The 19832-nt window shown below is 36.6% G+C and overlaps 2 protein-coding genes across 9 annotated transcripts; both read left to right on the top strand.

Moving 5' to 3' along the window:
- Nucleotides 1-114: 114 nt before the first annotated feature.
- Nucleotides 115-4426, top strand: LOC126784900 (probable galacturonosyltransferase 3). Of its 6 annotated transcripts, XM_050510443.1 has the most exons (10): nt 115-239; nt 571-614; nt 720-780; nt 1407-1454; nt 1529-1666; nt 1777-1914; nt 2000-2334; nt 2435-3229; nt 3330-3380; nt 4087-4235. In XM_050510443.1, the coding sequence occupies exons 1-9, from the start codon at nt 183-185 to the stop codon at nt 3349-3351; spliced, it is 1638 nt and encodes a 545-aa protein (XP_050366400.1). In that variant the 5' UTR covers nt 115-182; the 3' UTR covers nt 3352-3380; nt 4087-4235. The 6 variants fall into 6 exon arrangements, with proteins under 6 accessions (XP_050366400.1, XP_050366395.1, XP_050366401.1 ...); XM_050510438.1 differs by having other exon boundaries at nt 2435-3380; nt 4087-4426; XM_050510444.1 differs by having other exon boundaries at nt 720-791; nt 1379-1454; nt 2435-3380; nt 4087-4426.
- Nucleotides 4427-4815: 389 nt separating this feature from the next.
- Nucleotides 4816-19739, top strand: LOC126784899 (uncharacterized). 3 transcript variants are annotated; one of them, XM_050510437.1, is made up of 39 exons: nt 4816-4928; nt 5064-5116; nt 5293-5392; nt 5500-5607; nt 6362-6478; nt 7042-7192; nt 7286-7530; nt 7706-7897; nt 8289-8362; nt 8428-8545; nt 9369-9452; nt 9886-9981; nt 10077-10178; nt 10988-11056; nt 11426-11521; nt 11710-11817; nt 11999-12112; nt 12211-12294; nt 12696-12824; nt 13507-13705; nt 13795-13938; nt 14033-14064; nt 14291-14374; nt 14471-14539; nt 14619-14695; nt 15094-15163; nt 15576-15650; nt 16088-16153; nt 16235-16379; nt 16531-16595; nt 16684-16749; nt 17332-17425; nt 17770-17806; nt 17928-17985; nt 18133-18243; nt 18401-18468; nt 18855-18921; nt 18999-19067; nt 19286-19739. In XM_050510437.1, the coding sequence occupies exons 1-39, from the start codon at nt 4884-4886 to the stop codon at nt 19364-19366; spliced, it is 3762 nt and encodes a 1253-aa protein (XP_050366394.1). In that variant the 5' UTR covers nt 4816-4883; the 3' UTR covers nt 19367-19739. The 3 variants fall into 3 exon arrangements, 2 of the variants coding, with proteins under 2 accessions (XP_050366394.1, XP_050366393.1); XM_050510436.1 differs by having other exon boundaries at nt 4817-4928; nt 15576-15725; nt 19286-19738; XR_007670995.1 differs by lacking the exons at nt 17770-17806; nt 18855-18921; nt 18999-19067; nt 19286-19739 and having other exon boundaries at nt 15576-15725; nt 18401-18438.
- The last annotated feature ends 93 nt before the right edge of the window (nt 19740-19832 follow it).

Here is a 19832-nt window from a genome sequence, read left to right as displayed (position 1 = left end):
ATAAATCGTAACGTTATTAACCAATCGTCTAATATTCACGTCGGCATAAATACATATATATATTTGGTGCTATGATCCTTCTACACTTGCCGGACAAACAAACCCAAAAAAAAAAAAAACAAACAGGCAGAACGACATGGCATAGCAGAGCTCTCTCTCTCTCTCTCTCTGTACATTTGGCTATGGAAGTCGTTCCTACTTCTCCGTCAACCTTCCATTCCCTGCTCTGCATCTCATTGGTAAACCCCTCCAATTCCCTTCACTCTTTTTTCATTCTGCAAACTTGTTATTCCAGTTAGATCACGCGCTTTCTTTCCATCACCCAATTTGCTGATTTCCACCCTTGCACTTTGGGCATTTCTACGACGAGATCACTCAGATCTCTCTCTACTGTTCAAATTAGTCTCCGGTGAAACCGAGGATTCTGTAGCTTGTTTTAGCAGAATTGATTTAGTCAGTTTGTTTTGGTTCAGTGATTAGTTTACCTGTGTTGTTTGATCATCCAATTTGCTCTAGCTGTTTTGATTCGGTTTCGATTAATTTCTGCATTTGGTGTTTGAATTAATGCAGTTTGTTTTTCACTTTGTGCTTGTTGGAGCTGATGTTTCCTCAATGTAAGGCATTTTTTGTTCTTCATTTTCGGGCTGTTTTGTTGTGTTCAGTTTTATCTAATTCTTGACTGTAATGATTATTATTTCTTTTATATGAACTTGTATCAGTCAGAGAGACATCAGTAGGTACCAGACATTGTGCGACTGCGAGCGATGCCGCTATATAGAGGTTTATATCTCATGTCACTTATTTTCAATTTTATATGTGTGCTATTTATAATGGGGTTTCGGGTGACTTCGAGTTTAGTACACAGTTTTTTTCAGTTGATTTACGTTTGCTGTAAGTTGAGCAAAGAATCAGGCTGCTTTTCACTTGCATTGTATAAGGTAGATTCGGCTGTTGTGCTTGTTGTGGTTACGAGAACTGTTTTATTTGATGGTGCTGTAGCTTTTCATTTGACATTTATGGGGATTGTGGCCAAATTTTGGTGCTCTAGTTGTTGATGATGATTCCGATAAAGAATATGCATACACATTTGATCAAATATAGATAGGAAAAAAAGGTGTATACTGAAGAGAATATTCCAATAAAATTGTATGTTGACCTGCAATCTTCCTAACTGTGCCACTATATGAGGGAGGAAAAAAAAAGGAGAAAGGAGAGAGAGTCTGAGCTGAGGAGGAGAAGAGGACAACATGCACTTTCAAGCTGTAATGGCTGAAGTTATATGTATCTGTAACAGTCACATTAAACCCTTCATACATGTGTTATCTTTATCTTTAGTTGTGAATGCCAGATTTGGATAAACATATAAATATTGGAAAACTTACTATGTTAAATTGCTGGCTGAGCAGGAAGAAGGTGAATCTTCTGCTGGAACCAACAAACTTTTGGATGAAAAGGTATAGGGAACTAGCATTTTTCTTTATTTTCAGTGTAGATATCAGTGGTGCTCATGTTTATCTATTTCACACAGAATATTGATATAATTGCGACATACAGCAACCATTATGGAGCTGTTCAAAGTAGTAGGGTTAAAATCGGGGACCTGTCTGCTTCTTGGGTCCTGGAAAATCCCATTGATGGAAGGCATGGCCATCCAAAGAGTTTGCAGGTATCATATATTTAGTTTACAGTAGTATGGGTGTGGAAACAACTGAAAAGTTTGATACAATACAGGATTTATTTTTTAGATGTAAATTTGCTTAGTATGTTACTTTCCAGATAGCGGAGAATTCATTTCAATCTGGATTGAGAGTCGAAGAGAAGGCTGAGCATTCAACAGATGATCCTCAATCTGGAGAAGGTGAACTGCCATCTTCCCGTCCGTCATTAATCAGCCCAGTGAAGCACAAACGACGGGTATATTGTCAAATTCTTTTCTTTGGTGTACTTTATTCTTTTGAACAGTAAAGTTAAATATCTAATTATGACTCTGGCCCTTCAGTTAATGCGTGAAGAAAGGAGGAAACTTCGGACTGCAGAGCTAATGGGAAAGGATAAAGAAGCAAATGACCAGATGGCTGCGGCAGCAATCGAACGATCAAAATCCTTTGAGACCACTGTCTCAGGAAAGTACAGCATATGGAGGAAAGATTATGAAAACCCAAATTCTGATTCAACCTTGAAACTTATGAGAGACCAGATCATAATGGCCATTGCTTATGCCAACATTGCGAAGTCTAAGAATGAAACTGTTCTTTATAATTCCCTTATGAAGAACTCTAAACTTAGTCAGAATGCTATTGGAGAAGCAAGTTCAGATGCTGAACTTCCTTCAAGGTTCTCCCACTCTCTATCTATTTACAGGCTTACCAGCGTCTATTCTTGGTTTTTAATGAAACTTTATTATATTATATTATATTTTTATTTTTCTTACCAGTGTGCTTAATCGAGCAAAATCAATGGGTCGTGCTCTCTCTGTTGCCAAGGACAAATTATATGACTGTCATACAATGGAAACAAAGTTAAGAGCCATGCTTCAGTCAACAGAAGATAATTTAAATGGTCTGAAGAAAAAGAGTGCATTTTTGATCCAGCTTGCAGCAAAAACAGTACCCAAACCACTGCATTGCCTTCCGTTACAACTTGCGTCAGACTATTTCTTGTTGGGATATAATAATAGGGAGGATGTTAACAAAGAAAAGCTTGAGGATCCTTCTCTATACCACTATGCTATATTTTCTGACAATGTTCTAGCCACATCAGTGGTTGTTAATTCTACTGTGCTACATGCAAAGGAACCCAATAAGCATGTTTTCCATCTGGTCACTGATAAATTGAATTATGCTGCTATGAAAATGTGGTTTCTTGTTAACCCTCCTGCTGGAGCAGCTGTGCAGGTCGAAAATATTGATGATTTTAAGTGGTTAAATTCGTCTTCTTGTTCTGTTTTACGTCAACTAGAGTCTGCCAGGCTTCAAGAGTATTATTTCAAGGCAAACCATCCGTCTTCATTATCACTGGGGGCAGATCAGCTCAAATATCGGAATCCAAAGTATTTGTCGCTACTGAATCATCTGAGATTTTACCTTCCTGATGTCTACCCAAAGTTGGACAAGATCTTATTTTTGGATGATGACATTGTAGTTCAGAAGGACTTGACACCGCTATGGTCTGTTGATCTTCAAGGGATGGTAAATGGTGCAGTGGAGACTTGTAAAGAAAGCTTCCATAGGTATGATAAATACCTCAACTTCTCTAATCCAATAATATCTGCGAATTTTGATCCAAATGCTTGTGGCTGGGCATACGGCATGAACATGTTCGACTTGAAGGAGTGGAGGAAGCGAAACATGACTGGGGTATATCATAAGTGGCAAGATATGGTACTATTTCTTTACTTTTCTTCTTTTTTTCAGTCTCCACTGATCTCTCTCGTCGTTTTAGCCTTCTAATGTAATAGTCATTTATCTGTTATTGTGTTTAAGCTTATTTTATTACATAAACTGGATGTGCTCAACTGATATGGTGGCTCTGACATCTGCACTGTTCTTCACCTTTTCTGACAAACTTACATCTATTCCATACGCATATGGTCATGATCTACAACGAAACTGATCCCTATGCAGGGCTGCCTGACTTGATTTGTTAGAAATCAATCATGCTCTAATAGTACATTGTTGTAATAAACTCTACTTCAGTTTACCTCATTTTTTTTCTTAATGTTTTGATATGTTTTTCAACCAGATTTTTTAAATAAATTTATTTAGTGTTTATAATTGCCTATTTGTGTTCTATGCCCCCCCCCCCCCCCCCCCCACAACATCCCTCTTTGAAGCCTAGGCAGAACTACGATACTAATTTTTTTATTTTTGTAGTTGAAAGCCTTGCAAGATGTTCTGAATGTGATCATTTTTCATGTGCTTTAGGCTGAAGATTATGTAATGATTCGTTACTTGCCATATCAGTAGTGTATAGAGGGTAGTGGAACTGTTTAACATGTACTCTACTCAGTTCTCTGAAAACCTTTACAAAGATATTGTCAGGTTATGCTTTTATGTAACTGTAACTGATAGAAGATCTGTTTTGCAGAATGAGGAGCGAACTCTGTGGAAACTTGGTACATTGCCACCAGGACTTATTACCTTCTATAACCTGACCTATCCGCTGGATCGCGGATGGCATTCTTTGGGACTTGGCTATGATCCAGCCCTCAACCAAACGGCAATAGAGAATGCAGCAGTCATTCATTACAATGGAAACTACAAGCCATGGTTAGATTTGGCTATTTCTAAGTACAAGAATTACTGGTCAAAATATGTAATGTATGACGACCCATATCTTCGGATTTGTAACATCAATCCATAAACTACGCCGTTTTGTTCAGACACACCTCCACACAAAAGTACATACATGATACACCTTTGTATTATTCTTTTTCCCCAAGGAAAGAAAAAATCAGTTTTTTTTTTGTTTCTCTCAGACATCTTATAATTATCATTTGTTGTTTGATCGATTTCATTCAGATAATAACACCATTTTATAATTTGCAAATATAGAAGGGATCATGCTCTCCAGTTCTCCAACAGAGAAAAAAAGAAAAAGTCATTGGTGCAAGTTTGCTGACGTAATTAAACGGCCGCTACTTACCACCACAACAAAACGCTGCGTTTTACGCAGGAAGAAAATATCAGAGCAAGCTTAATTAATGTGAGTCACCCAAATTAATATCGCGTGTCGGTTTCTCATAAATTCTCCCACAAAATCCATGGTCCCTACCTTTCTTGTTTTGACCAACTTCCTCTCTTTTCTCACTTGCTCCTACATATTCCAACTCCCAAGGGGCTCTCTCACTCTCTTCTTCTCTCCTCTAATCGCACCTACCCCTAATGACGTCATCTCCGGGCTTCCTCACCGCTCCGTTCTTCTTACAGGCACCAACACCTCCTCCTCCTCCTCCTCTCTTTGAATTTGATTGTTTGAATTTCATGAGTGATTACTACTACTTGTACTCAAATCATTAATCACTACGCTTAGATTCAACTCACTGATTTTGAATTCTGCTGCAGCTCCTCTTCTTTGGCTCTTTGATCAGCTGCTCTTCTTCTGACGTCACTTCTCCGTAAGCCTCGACTCTTGCTCTCCCCGTGTTTCTACTTGTTTGATTTTGATTCGGTGAATTTGGAGCTCTTAATTTCCTTATTGCCTTGGTTTATCGTCTGGTTATACTCTTAAGTCGTAACGAATCCAACTGTTAATTGAGGAATTAAGTTAGTTATGGTGTTTTGTTTGGTTTAGGGAAATACACTCGGAAGAGTACTGTGCAATGTATGATATATGTGGAGAACGCAGTGACGGCAAAGTGTTGAATTGCCCTTATGGCTCCCCCTCTGTTGAGGTATATGTTTCCTTCCGATGGTTTATGTCGTTCCCTGTCCATTTTTTCTTATTGCTTTCGATGTTGAACTATTGATGATCGATGAGATTGTGTGTTGTTTTTTGTAGCCTGATGAGCTGTTTTCTGCCAAAATCCAAAGTTTGTGTCCGACTATAAGTGGAAATGTTTGCTGCACTGAGTTTCAGTTTGAGACGTTGCGGGGACAGGTTCAGCAAGTAAGTCTTTTTTCTACTTTCTAGCTCATTTTTTCATAGCCAATCTGAGTTGTGAAGGTTGCGTTAATGGCTCTGTTTCATACTGATGTGGCTTTACCTTTTGCGGTTAGTCTCATAGATTGTTTGTCTTCGACAGTGTTTTTTTACTGCTCTATGAGTATGTTGGGGTGATTTATTCGGTTGATTGGATCATTTCCGTGGAGCATCTGTCAACTAGTTACCTTATTTGACAAATACTTGGTTATAAGAATTGACTTATGATGGTTTCCAACTGTCTGTGTTGTTAAATGGTTTGAACTACTAAAACTTAATGGCTTGGTAGTATTTAGAAACATCACTGCCTGCCACTTCAACTGTTGTGTATTGTGTTTGGTTTTCAGATTGCCATTCACTTGAAAGTATCTTTGCTTCTTTAACAATCGGTTATCAGGTTGTTCATCTACATATTTCAGGCAGATGCTAGTTCCTAAATACAATTTACTTTTTCTTAATGGAAACATAAGTCTTACAAATGAGTGTTGGTAACAGTACATAAGAGTGGGCAAGAATTGGCTATTCCTAAAACTGCATAGGACTCTTGTACTCTTGTTCAGCCCAAATTAGAATCCCCAATATCCTAGCTTGTGCTAGATAAAATGTAGCTTCAGCTAAGCAATGAATGCGATATTACAGTAATTCTTAAATTCTGCCTCATTAGTCAATTCTGGAATTTTCTTTTGTTATACCTCAACTTATTGAATGTAATCCATTGCAGGCTATTCCATTTCTCGTAGGCTGTCCAGCATGCTTGCGGAATTTCCTGAATCTTTTCTGTGAGCTATCTTGCTCTCCAAGGCAGAGTCTGTTTATCAATGTGACTTCTATCTCTGAGGTCAGACTTGATGTTAATAGTATTGATCCTGTTAACAAGAAAATGTATAGCTTTCTTATGTTAATCTTCTTTCTGCTTTTTCCTTTCTTTTCTGGCACTTTATCTTGTAGCAAGGTGTTAATGGTCATTAGATCCAACTAGTTGAATGTGAGGATTACCAAGTGTAATTATTGGTTCATTGTTTTCAATATTTATCATCTTCTAGTTGTTAACAGTCAACTTAGCTAAAACATCTGCCAATGAGTTGTGCTTGTAGATCAATAATTTTCGTTTGAATTGTCTAGTTTATGCAACTTTAAGTGAAAAACTGCAGTGTTGTAAACTAGGAAAAAAAATGTCAATCAAGCAAACATATCTATTATTGTGGGTTTACACAACTTGCGCTATCGGTTGTATTTACTCAATAATATGTACCAACATATCTGGTTCACTGTTTATGTTTTTACGAGGTCATGCCATTTCTAAGTTTATTATACTTTATATCTAAGAACCTTGACATGAGAATTCTCCTTTTATCAATCTGTTGGTTTCATAACTCTAAATTACTTTGTCTGTCTTTCCAGGTTAGCGGCAACATGACTGTGGATGGTATTAACTATTACATATCTGACACTTTTGGGAAAGGACTGTACAACTCGTGTAAGGATGTTAAATTTGGCACTATGAACACACGGGCCATTGAATTTATTGGTGCTGGTGCTAGAAATTTTGAAGGTCATATTCCAACGTGTGAGATTATAATGTTAAACCCTATTTTGATCTTACATATTTCTACAAGTTCTAATATATTCATTTGCATCTGTGCAGAATGGTTTGATTTCCTAGGTCAGAAAGCACCCCTTGGGTTTCCTGGTTCACCATATGCGATTGACTTCAAGTTAACCGTTCCCAAGTCATCTAATATGGAGCTCATGAACGTGTCAGTTTATTCATGTGCTGACACGTCACTAGGATGCTCTTGTGGTGATTGCCCTTCATCTCCCGAGTGTTCTAATTCTGAACCACCTCCGCACAAAAAAGAGCTATGCTCCATAAATATTCTGTCTATTGAGGTTGGAATCAATGCCATCCATATACATATTTTGCTTAAATTTCTCGATTACATTCTTTTCGAATATGTAGGCATGATCTTAGTAGTTCACTGAAGTAGTACACATAGTATTTTTGTTGATAGGTCTGTGTCTGGTAAATTGAAGTGACCTGAGTACCAGTTCTTGATGTTTCCAGGTCAAATGCCTTGATTTCTCAGTTTCCATTGCGTATATTCTATTAGTTTCTGCATTCTTTGGTTGGGGCTTGTTTCATCGGAAAAGAGAAAGGAGGAGAACTGGATCTACTAAGGAACCATTGTTGAGTGCCATCGATGATGATGATATAAACCCTGATAACTTACAAAATGATGAAAGTTTTGCCAGAAAGGTAATTCTGATTTCGTTTTGCTATTCAATATCTGCTGAAATCTATTCCTATTAGATATGACAAATCTTCTTTGGTGTCATTATTTATTGAAATATTATTGTTGATTGTCCCTTTTTCTGTTTTGAGAAGATACTTTTATTAGTAGAATGCAAAGTTTACATAGTAGTGTTCATGATATCTACCTCTCCTTTACATTGCCAATGTTACAACAGAATTACACACGACCCACTGTTAGGTTTGCCTTTGGCCTTAAAGCAATGCTTCTTAGTTTATAATTTGGTTGCTATCTCCTCCTTATCCTCTATTTTGCTGCAGTCAAGTGTAAGCTGGCCCTTTCTAGTTTCGCGAAGCTATTACTTCTTTTTAAGTAAAGTTCTTTTTTAATTTTCAGGGGCATGATGATCCTCAAGTTACAGAAGAGGCCGAACTATCTCTTATTCAGGAATACATGTCACGCTTTTTCAGGTCCGGAACTATACTATATCTTATATCATATGGAATTTGTACTGAATTATATCTATGCTATCCAGGACATATGGAATTTGGGTTTCTAAAAATCCAACTCTAGTGCTCTTTTCGTCGATGGGGATTGTTCTTATACTCTGTATAGGTTTAGTTCGTTTCCAGGTGGAGACACGGCCAGAAAAGGTATCTTGTCAACATCTATGTCTTTGTGAACCAATATATAAAAGAAACTAATATCTTTTCCCAAAGAGTAAGAAAGCTTGGTCTTTAGCGTCTCATTTCGTGAAATGTGTGACTGATACTTGTACAAGCCGTTTATCCATACCTTTTGCTTATTAAAAAGGTATAGGAGTTAGATAAGTTTAATCCTTATATTATTCTTTGTTATGCCTTTTATATGGCACATAGTGCATACATGCCTATCAGTTGTTTTGGTTCCAGAAAGATATTTTTGGTCCCTGTTGTTGAGCTAAACTTTGTAATTAATTATATAAGTTGCTATCTATTCTTCAATCTTCAGTCTTCAATCTCCAAGGTTTTATTTTTATTTTTCATGAGTCTCTAAAACAGGTTTCTTTACAGCAAGTAATTCCAAAAGTCTACTATAACGGAAATATGAATATGCAAACTGTACATACATGTAATGCTGCCTATCCAGTATCCACACAGACTGGGCTGAATGGCACACAAAAAACTCAAAACTTTTGTTCTGTCTGTTGCTTGACTTTCATAGTGAGGATGAGATGGTAGCGGTCATAAAGTACCTTGTTTGTGAACTGCAACTTCTATACAATTCTCAACCTACTAAGTTTTAAAAACTGTATTGTGTGAATTTGGAACTCCTACCGTTCTAATTCTCGTATACAGTTTATTTTTTCATTTTTTTAAACTTGGTTATGTGGTTGTTTGTGCGTTATAACAGTTGTAATCAATATTGGTCAAGAAGTCTTGTTATTATTGGAAACAGAATAATCACTGGAGGTATTGACATTTGAAAGCATTGCAGCTGTGGGTTGGTCCTGGTAGCAAGGCAGCTGAAGAGAAACAATTTTTTGACAGACATCTTGCCCCCTTCTACAGAATTGAGCAGGTTATAGTCTTTGATATATTTTTTTAGTAATTGTGTTATTCTTCCCATTATATGTAATATACAGATTTGCTGTATCTTTAAGGCTATTTTTCAGACCCAAATGTACTACAGTCCAGGTAGTGCTCATAGACAATATGAACGGAATGTTCTTATCAAAATAAACATAACAGTGTTCTTATTCAAACCGCCTTGTAATTAAGTTCAAGTTGCTGCAACTGTCAATTTCTAGTTGATATAAGTATCTATATCATAGCCTAGTAGCCTTGTTATATGTAGCTAGCAATGCTTTAAGTTTTGTGATCATATACAATTGTCTCTATTTTGAAAATTTTACTTATTTTCTTTATGTAGTTTATTTGCATGGGCTCTCTTGAAAGCCTTTTTGTAGTTGTGTAGAAAAACTGATGTCATAATATGTCTCTGTCTTGTACAGCTGATTATAGCAACTGTCCCAGTTTCAAAACATGGAAAATCACCCAGTATTGTCACAGATGATAATATTCAGTTACTTTTTGACATACAAGACAAGGTTATGCACATACTATGTGCTCTTTCGTGTCTTTTGTATATATATATATATTTCTCACGTTAATGTAATATTTAAAATTAGTTAATTTCCTACAGGTTGATAGAATTCGTGCTAATTATTCTGGCTTGACGGTAGCGCTAAATGAGATCTGCTTGAAGCCCATTGGCCAAGATTGTGCCACTCAAAGCATTTTGCAGGTTTCATTACATAAGATTGTTTCTGCCTTTTTACACAATCAGTTTCTTTTTAATTTTATAGTTTTGAAAGAAACACAATGATATTGATGAATATGAAATGCAGTACATATTGTGGACAAGAGGCCCACCTCAACAGTAGAGCCAGAAAATAGAAGTACTATTAAAGTATTACAAGACCATTAACCTTATAGAAACTGAACCAATCATCGGAATAGTATAGCAGAAATCAACCATTATGAGGGGATGATGCCAAAGAGATGCTAGAATTATGGTTCCTCTAAAGCTCCTTCAGACCAATTTCCTTATACTCTTTGAGCATCTTAATGTTCCTTTCTGTTTCAAATAACGAAATCACTGTGAAAAAGCCGGACAGAAAATTAAACTTCTTCCCACATGCTAACATGTAACACCTTATACTTGCACAATAATGTGTAACATCCTGCTGTAACATGACGACTAAACCTGTCTAAATTTTAGCCACTAACTTACTACATGATGATTTAGAATCACTTGACAGAAACATTCCGTCTCCTCAATCTTCCAAGTTCCAATCCCTGTCAAAATCATTCCCTTTTCTATCCAGATATTCCACAATCTGTCTCTCTAAAACAACCATCATCTGACAAAACAACTGTATTACTGTTGAGAATATCTGCAGTGGGAAAGACACTGGATTGCTTCCTTTATATTGATGCTGCTATTGTGATATTGGAGATTAATATTTGAAGTTCCTAATGATTAAGACAATTAGCATAGTTACCCCTGTACTTTACAGTGTTATTTAATTTAACTTTTCTCATTTTGGGCAGTATTTTAAGATGGACCCCGAAAACTTTGACATCTATGGGGGAGTTGTACATGCCGAATATTGCTTTCAGGTAACCCTGGTGACACCTTTCTTTTTTTGCAATGATGTTTATTCCAAGAACTGTGTGTTTTTATATCCCTGACTTCTAGCACACCTGCTGATTCAAATGATATATAAAATCACCTCTGGGAGGTTTTTGTATAAGATATAGTAATTGGCTAACTGCATATGGTGGCTAAGGCATCAAATACTTAATAGAGATTTATGCATGAATTTTGGCTATAAAGGGGAGTGATAATATCCTTAAGTAGGTAGTTAGTCTTCTTAAAAATAACTGTTTCCTTACTTTCTTGCACATTTGGCGCAGCTTTCTTGTGGCTTTTGATTTATTATTTGATTATTCTCTACTTAGTAAGCTCGTCGTTGCTTTCATCTGCAGCATTATTCTTCTGCAGAGACATGTTTAAGTGCCTTTCAGGCTCCACTTGATCCAAGCACTGCCTTGGGAGGATACTCTGGAAACAACTTTTCAGAGGTAATAGTCATCCTTTTTTGGAAGAAAGATTTATATATAAAAGAAACAATTACAAAGTTGGGAGAGGCGAGATCTTGCAAATTCCGCTACTTTTGAGCAAACCCAGATATCTGCTATTCTGTATATAGTCCATCCTTATCTCAGATATCTGTCTATATGCTAAGTCTATGGTGATCTTCAAATTTCAGGCTTCGGCATTTGTGGTCACCTACCCAGTTAATAATGCCATTGATGATGTAGGAAATGAAAATGGGAAGGCATTGGCCTGGGAGAAGGCTTTTATTCAGCTAGCAAAGGTTTGAACACTGTGCAGTGCACATCCTCCATTGCATTGTTGCTGCTGCATGTGGGCATTTCAGATTTGTTTTTTGGAAGGAGGGCATTTCGGATTTTATTGAATGAGGAAGTATATTGATTCTCTTAGACATTTATACTAATGATATTGGATATTGAAACCTGGAGCAAATATGTTGACAGGAAGAACTGCTGCCAATGGTGCTGTCTCAGAATCTGACTCTCTCGTTTTCAGCTGAAAGCTCAATTGAGGAAGAGTTGAAAAGAGAAAGTACTGCAGATGTTATAACCATAATAGTAAGTCCCAGACTTTGATTTGAGCAACTTGGATCATGTTATCTTGACCTTTTGCTGTAATCGGCAATTCTAATCTATCTTGTTCTATATCATATCAGGTAAGCTATCTAGTAATGTTCCTCTATATATCACTGACATTGGGAGATGCACCTCAAATATCTTCCTTTTACCTCTCATCCAAGGTATGATCTTAATCTTCACTTCTATATTTCTATTCCTTGTGAATATTCATCAAGTGGTTATATTGTAGTTGGTGTGACTGTGCAATCATGTCATCAGTATACGTTTCTTGTAAACACTTCACCACCCTCGAGTGTTGGAAAGGGTGTAGGTGACCAGTAGGAACTGAAAACATAAACTTACAAAGCCCTATATATGAATTTGAGGAGTCTTGAGCTTTGATGGATCACTTATTTTGGCAACAATTTCACTAGAAAATAAATTTAAAGAAGTATCATAGGAACACCATGTATTGTCCGCCTGGTACATGTAGATGCAGCATCCACGTATATGCCATGTAGACATCTTTAACTTTTGATGAAGTTCTGTGCTCTGCTAATCATGATTTGGATCTCATTTGTAGGTCCTGCTTGGTTTGTCAGGAGTATTGCTTGTTATGCTTTCTGTCCTTGGATCTGTTGGATTTTTCAGTGCTTTGGGAGTTAAATCTACATTAATCATAATGGAAGTCATTCCTTTCCTTGTTCTGGCTGTAAGTTTCTTGTTTACAAACTTTAAGTCACTAAAATCCAATTATGGCATTTATGTTCTCTTGGAGACTACTCCTGGTGATCTTCTGGTGGGTAAAACTGTCACTGCACCAGTTGACATGCCCAAGGAATCCTCGTTACATTGTTCTAATAAAAGAGAATAGTAGTTCTTTTACCGGTGAGAGTGATCAACTAATAGAATGATACTAAGAAAACTGTGAGCATATCTACAGTACAAATACTACTGGACTACTGAAAAACACAGAAGTTACTTTTTGATGGAATCAGTCACCAGTTAAAAGTATATATATAAAAAAACAATACTTCTCGGCCTTGTACATTTGGGACTGCAAATTATGCTTTCTATTATCTTGGCTGGTTGAGATAACTTCTTTGTTCATGTTTCTTTTATCTTAGACGACTTTATAATTTCCCCCTTCTCAGAGCTGTTCATTTTTGCCAAGTGTCAATATTTCTTCTCTTTTTCATTCATGGTACCGAATGGTTCCTACACCTCCAAACCCTCCTTTCCTTACTCATCTTCATTCAAAATTTGTTTTCAAATGGATGCATGTTTTGTTCTGGTTCCAGAAACTCTTGTTGTTTCTGTAAGAACTTTTGTCCTCGTGACCTGACTACTTTTATATGTCATTCTTTGTATGATAATTTGGTTCTCTTCATCAGGTTGGTGTAGATAACATGTGTATATTGGTACATGCCGTGAAACGGCAATCACAAGAGTTTCACTTAGAAAGAAGAATAAGTAATGCTCTGGTTGAAGTCGGCCCATCCATAACACTGGCTAGTATGTCTGAAGTTTTGGCATTTGCAGTGGGAAGCTTCATTCCTATGCCTGCGTGCCGAGTATTCTCCATGTTTGCAGGTGACTAATATATGCTCTTGTATGTCATAGAACGTCTTATTTGGAGAAATTTTATATAGTACCCATCTTAATATACCTTTCTTTTGTAGCCCTTGCTGTGTTGCTCGACTTCTTTCTGCAAGTTACTGCATTCGTTGCCTTGATATACTTTGACTTTTTGAGAGCTGAGGATGGCAGGGTTGATTGTTTTCCATGCATAAAAGTCTCTTCATCCTCTGTGGAATCCACTCAAGGTATATCCGTGTGCCATGATAGTTTCTGGATGTTGCTTTGCCTTCAGTGTTAGTGTAAGTTCTAACTAAGTCATCATTATCATGTAATGTGTAGAAAGAACTGGATTGTTGGCTCGTTACATGAAGGTAACGTTTCCTTGAGCTTATTGTTTCCTATATTCCTGGGTCTTTCTACAGGATCGTACTATTCATATTCATAAAAAATTTATAATTACACAATTACTGGGCTTTTTCAAGTGAAATTTCTGTTATGTCCTATTTGGAGATGCAACAATGGCGATTTATTTTTGTTACAAAAATAAAGTCATCTCATGTCTTCTCCTTTTGTTTACTGATCATGGCTTTGCTGTAGGAAGTGCATGCACGCATTCTTGAGTCATGGGTGGTCAAGATGGTTCTTGTTGCCGTCTTTGCTGGTTTTACTTTGGCAAGCATTGTAAGTTGCTTATCATTAATGTTGCACATTTGTTAATTTAATCCTTTTAATTTAGTGAATTTCTAACAATGTTTTACTTTCTTTTGGTCCATGTAGGCATTATGTTCTAGGATTGAAACAGGTTTGGAACAGCAGATTGTCCTTCCCCGGGACTCTTACCTACAGGTCACCTTTAGTTTAATGGAATCTTCTTACCTAAATTCTAACTTCCTGGAATGTTGAATCATTTTATTTTCTCTGTCAGGGTTATTTCAGTAGTATCTCAGAGTATCTCAGGGTTGGACCACCACTATACTTTGTTGTTAAAGATTACAACTACAGGTATTGGTTCAGTATATTTTCTAGTTTCATTTCAAAATGTCATTTCTGTGTTATGTTACATGATCTTTTTTTTTTCCCTTCTTTTTTTCAAAGATATCATAGGAAACTGAATAATTCTGTCAAAACTAGGACGGGTGAGCATTTAATAATGTGCCCCAGTTGAATTATGAATATTTCTCTGCCATATAGTGATTATGGGCATTAATTTATAATTTTGCATTGATAAACATCAGGAAATTTGATTTGGTTCTATTTATACTGTCTTTCTATGACTGCTGTATATGAAGAAGTGGCTTCAGTATGAATCTGTCATGCCGATATATTTTCTCAGCTATAATAGACCAGTAAGAATTTATGTCAACAATTATTGACAATCGAGTGTCATTTGGTTATCTCAGCTCAGAATCAAGACACACGAACCAATTATGTTCCATTAGCCAATGTGAATCGAACTCTCTTCTGAATGAGGTACTACAATCAGCAGGTTTTGATTCTAAATTGGATGTCAAGTATGCCTTTCTACAGTTCAGTACGTCCAATACACATCTGCATTAGTATCAATAAGAATTGCAACAGTAAACACTGTCCAAAATCACATTAAATGCAAAATTGAGGTGGAAGGTTGAATTGTCCTGTTTAGGAAGAACATAGTCGTTTTGTGGCTGCATCTCTTTCCCACGGTTTCTAATCTGTACGACTTCAATCATTTTCCTATGTTTCTTTTTTCCTTTTTTTATTTTAGGTTTGCTTAGCTTATATTCGTATTTGCTGCCGTTTTCTCTCTTTTAATTGGTACAATGAAGTCTCAGAGTACCTATATTTTCCTCTGCCAGAATTTAATTTCATTTTATCTTTCATATCTTTCCGTAATATGGTGCAGATATCAAGAGCTTCTTTAACACCAGAATCAAGCTACATTGCTAAGCCAGCTGCCTCGTGGCTTGATGATTTTCTTGTATGGATATCCCCTGAGGCTTTTGGTTGCTGCCGGAAATTTTTAAATGCTTCTTATTGTCCACCTGATGACCAGGTTGGCGATTTACTACATGTCTTTTCTGAAAAGTGATTTAAGATTCTGCTATTTCATCTCTGGACTTCACTGCTGCATCTTACTATCAGAGCATTGCTACCTTTTGTTACATGTTTTTTCTGCACCATTAGCCCCTTTTTTTTTTTTTTTTTTTTGCATTTTAGGTTTATCATGGATGGCATTTTAATTGGTGATGCCATTGTGTACGCTAAAGTATGGTTGATACTGCTTCATTTTTTCATCTATGTTATTTGTTTACTGATCCATTGACCAGCATGTGGTAAATCTAACTTCGGTATCTGTGATTTAATTATTGTTTATTAAACCGTAATATACTGAAGAATTCTATCTTTATCTTCCAGCCACCTTGCTGCTCCCCTGACGATGGACCTTGTGGCCTTGGTGGAGTGTGTAAAGATTGTACAACTGTAATGCCCATCTTATTTCTAGCTGAGCTTTAACTGTAGCTAAGCACCAGGGTTAAGAACTAACATTTAAATTGATTCCAGTGCTTTCGCCACTCGGATTTGGTTGATGATCGTCCATCTACAGCACAGTTTAGGGAGAAGCTTCCTTGGTTCCTCAATGCACTGCCATCTGCTGATTGCGCAAAGGGTGGCCATGGTGCTTACACTAATAGTGTGGATCTCAATGGTGTGTAAGATCATTTCTCTGTATATGTTGATACATATGATAGTGTGTTAGAGAAAAAAAATCTATTGTCCATTTGAGGTGATGAAAAATGCCTGACGCCATAATCTCTTGATTGCATTAGTAATGAAAAACCATTTTAATTTTTTTTCAGGATATGAAAGTGGCATTATAAGAGCCTCTGAGTTTCGCACCTATCATACGCCACTTAATAAACAAGTATGGTGGTTTTGTCTTAAACCGATAATAGGAATCATGGTGATATGATCAGCATTACTACTATTGAATACCCTCATTTGATCTTCAGGGCGATTACGTAAATTCCTTGAGAGCAGCACGGGAGTTCAGCTCAAGAATGTCAGATTCGTTAAAGGTATTAACTTCCAGCAAGCAGCATGGTTCCATAAACTGATTTCACTTGCTCACCATTCTATTAGGTTCCATGAACTGCAGGCATATTAAAAGGATGTAGAAAAATGACATTACATGTTTTCATGACTAGCTGGTCCTATCAGTTTTTTTTTTTTGGAAATTAGCTGGTCCTATCAGTTGATTACATTAAAGTTGCATTGTGATTTCTTATAAGAGAGACTATCAATATATCAGTCTTTTTTCTTTATTTATTGTGTTCCATGTCTTCTGACTTTAGTTCTACTTAGGTGACAATAAATAGTTATCTTCCATATGCATGGAAATCGCCAAAAAACAAAACTCTCAGAAGTATTTTGTTGAGCTCATTGAACTATATATGGTATCCTACTTATTTTAAAGGTCCTATGAACTTTGAAATGCTATGAACTTGATATAGTTGGAGATGATGTATGTGACAGGACAAACTTCTCGTTTGCTACATCTGCTCCTTTTTGTAGCCAGTTTACCATTTATTTCTGGCAGCATTAGGTCCTCAGGTCGATGTGTTCTGATTACATATGCTCACACTGCTTTTTTGATGCAGATGGAAATCTTTCCCTACTCAGTGTTCTACATCTTCTTCGAGCAATATCTGGATATATGGAGGATAGCTTTGATCAACATTGCTATAGCTCTTGGTAGGTATTTGTAGAACATCATAAGGAGTCATATAAATCTCCTTAGTCTTTGTTCATTTTATCCTTTGTAGCTTACTTAGCTGTCTGGTTTTGGTATCGTTCTCTTGTGGAGCATGCTTTGTGCTCAAGGCACATATACCTAATATGGAATAGAGATTGGTTTGTAATCAATACTTTAGTGGATAATTGCATTTTATAATTTAAGGGAAATGCTTTTAGCATTTAGAACTCAGAGACCTTGCATCTAAAATTTTATCTGTGACTTTACTCTAGGATAGTTATTTTTCTTGAGGTTTAGACACTCAACATCTTCATTTTACCTAATATCTCATATATATGACCAGGTGCAATCTTCATTTTCTGTCTGCTTATCACTTCCAGGTTTGTTTCCTCTGAGAGCTTATTACATCTACCTGTTTGAGTCATGATCTACTGAAAGCAGTGTTTGTCTTTCTCTGTGACTTACAATTTTTCCGTTTATTTCCATCTGGCTTAATTACAGCTTATGGAGTTCAGCAATTCTCATACTTGTCTTGGCAATGATTGTGGTGGACCTAATGGTATAATTTTCCTTAATACCATTAATACAACTTCCTCTTTTGTAGCTATTTTTTAATTCGGTAGCATCAGATTTTACCTCTCTTTCAGCCATCTTCCGATTTTGTCTAATTCTTTAAAAGATTTGACAAGCTTAATTGAACTTTCAGGGAGTGATGGCCATTTTGAACATCCAACTAAATGCGGTTTCTGTAGTAAATCTCATAATGTCGATCGGAATTGCTGTGGAGTTCTGCGTGCATATAACACATGCTTACTTGGTAAGTTCAACCCTAATCATGCTCTTGGTATCACACTTCATTAAGTTGGTTAGACTTGGATGGTGTATCATCTTTCTCTACCGTATAAATTTCCCTCATGCCAATTCAGTTATGATATGCTACAATCTAACCAAGAATCACCCTTGACGCCTTGCAGGTGAGCCATGGAGATCGAAACCAACGAGCAAAGAAAGCTTTAATTAAAGTTGGACCTTCTGTATTCAGGTAAATGGTGTTCCTCTTTTGTTCCTTAAAAGCTGGTACTGGGTAGAATTTGCTGGCTGAGTTCACTTGCAAGTATTGCTTTCTTTAGCATAAATTGGAGTAAATGAATACAAAATATAAATAATGAAGTATCTCGATCCTATCATATGCAAGAAAGTATTTGGTTTTGTTTGGATATATACAATAACTTTATGACAAACGTATCGAGCAGATATACATGCAGAATTTGACCAAATATATTGGAAAAACCTTACTCGTCATCCCTTTCAACAGAGTTCACTGTCCTACTGAACTCAATATCCCTCTCTGTTGTTCAGAATCCTTAGGAGTCCTTTACTCAGATTTTGCTGGCCTCATTAATTTTTCATATTAACTTGTTTTGACAGTGGAATCACACTTACAAAGCTAGTTGGAGTAATTGTCCTTTGCTTCTCAAGATCAGAGATTTTTGTGGTGTTTATCTCTCCCTCTCAGCTTCAGTTTCCTTTAGCGTTTCTCAATAGCCGTAAACGAGCTTGCTGTTTTTGCAGGTTTATTATTTCCAAATGTACCTGGCATTGGTGATTATTGGTTTCTTGCATGGGCTGGTACTTTTACCGGTAAGTTTGGTAATTCTTCTTTCATCGATACTAATCTGGGGCTGATTTGAGTTCTTGCACCACTGGGAATACTTTTACTGTTTTCACAAAAGGAAAGACATGGACTTGTAAAATATGGAAGTCCCTATCTCTTGTTCTCCATATTGTGCCTCAAACCAGAATCAACAGGCAATCCCCGTCCTCCTGATTATAACTGAGCTGCTCTTTATGGTTTGCAGGTAATGTTGAGCATGTTTGGTCCATTGAAGACGTTCACAAATATTGAGATTCAAGAAGTTCTTGAATCTTCATCAATCTAAAGGTGATACTGTGATAATTGTGGAAGTGCAGCTTCCCTATTTGAGGCCAAGGTTCTGCTCTTGTGCTTGCAATACCGAGGATATATGTTGTTCCGAATTTTACCCTAGGTGGAAATGCTGTTAGCATGACCAATACGTAGACAAAAGGGAAACAATTTTTAGTCCTGATGTGTATAGGATGCATCACTGATCCACTGACACGTATTTGTAGAAAAATCATAGATATTCGACTGTTGAACCAAAAAACTCACCTAGGAATTCGAACATCCAGAAGTTTTACAATGTAGTAAAGAATGCATTAACGCAGCACCTTCAAAAGAAAGAGATCCCCTAAGTAATCTTTAGATGCTTTGTAACAGCATACCATTGAAGGAAAATGTCAAAATTATTTGTGATAATGCTAAAAGTTTTGTAAAAATTACTAACAGCCGACGGTCATTATAATATATTATAATAATTTAAGTGG

Source organism: Argentina anserina, chromosome 2, assembly GCF_933775445.1.
Source record: "Argentina anserina chromosome 2, drPotAnse1.1, whole genome shotgun sequence".
NCBI lineage: Eukaryota > Viridiplantae > Streptophyta > Magnoliopsida > Rosales > Rosaceae > Argentina > Argentina anserina.
Note: the sequence above shows the minus strand (reverse complement) of the source record. Positions and strands in the feature narration are given on the sequence as shown.

What these genes read in the sequence shown, in the direction of transcription:
- LOC126784900 (XM_050510444.1), top strand. Translation starts at nt 183, where the DNA reads ATGGAAGTCGTTCCTACTTCTCCGTCAACCTTCCATTCCCTGCTCTGC. An exon ending in GCCATCCAAAGAGTTTGCAG is followed by an intron (nt 1,667 to 1,776) that starts GTATCATATATT and finishes GTTACTTTCCAG; the next exon opens with ATAGCGGAGAATTCATTTCA. An exon ending in GATGCTGAACTTCCTTCAAG is followed by an intron (nt 2,335 to 2,434) that starts GTTCTCCCACTC and finishes TTTTCTTACCAG; the next exon opens with TGTGCTTAATCGAGCAAAAT.
- LOC126784899 (XM_050510436.1), top strand. Translation starts at nt 4,884, where the DNA reads ATGACGTCATCTCCGGGCTTCCTCACCGCTCCGTTCTTCTTACAG. An exon ending in CAGATGTTATAACCATAATA is followed by an intron (nt 12,113 to 12,210) that starts GTAAGTCCCAGA and finishes ATATCATATCAG; the next exon opens with GTAAGCTATCTAGTAATGTT. An exon ending in GTTTTACTTTGGCAAGCATT is followed by an intron (nt 14,375 to 14,470) that starts GTAAGTTGCTTA and finishes TGGTCCATGTAG; the next exon opens with GCATTATGTTCTAGGATTGA.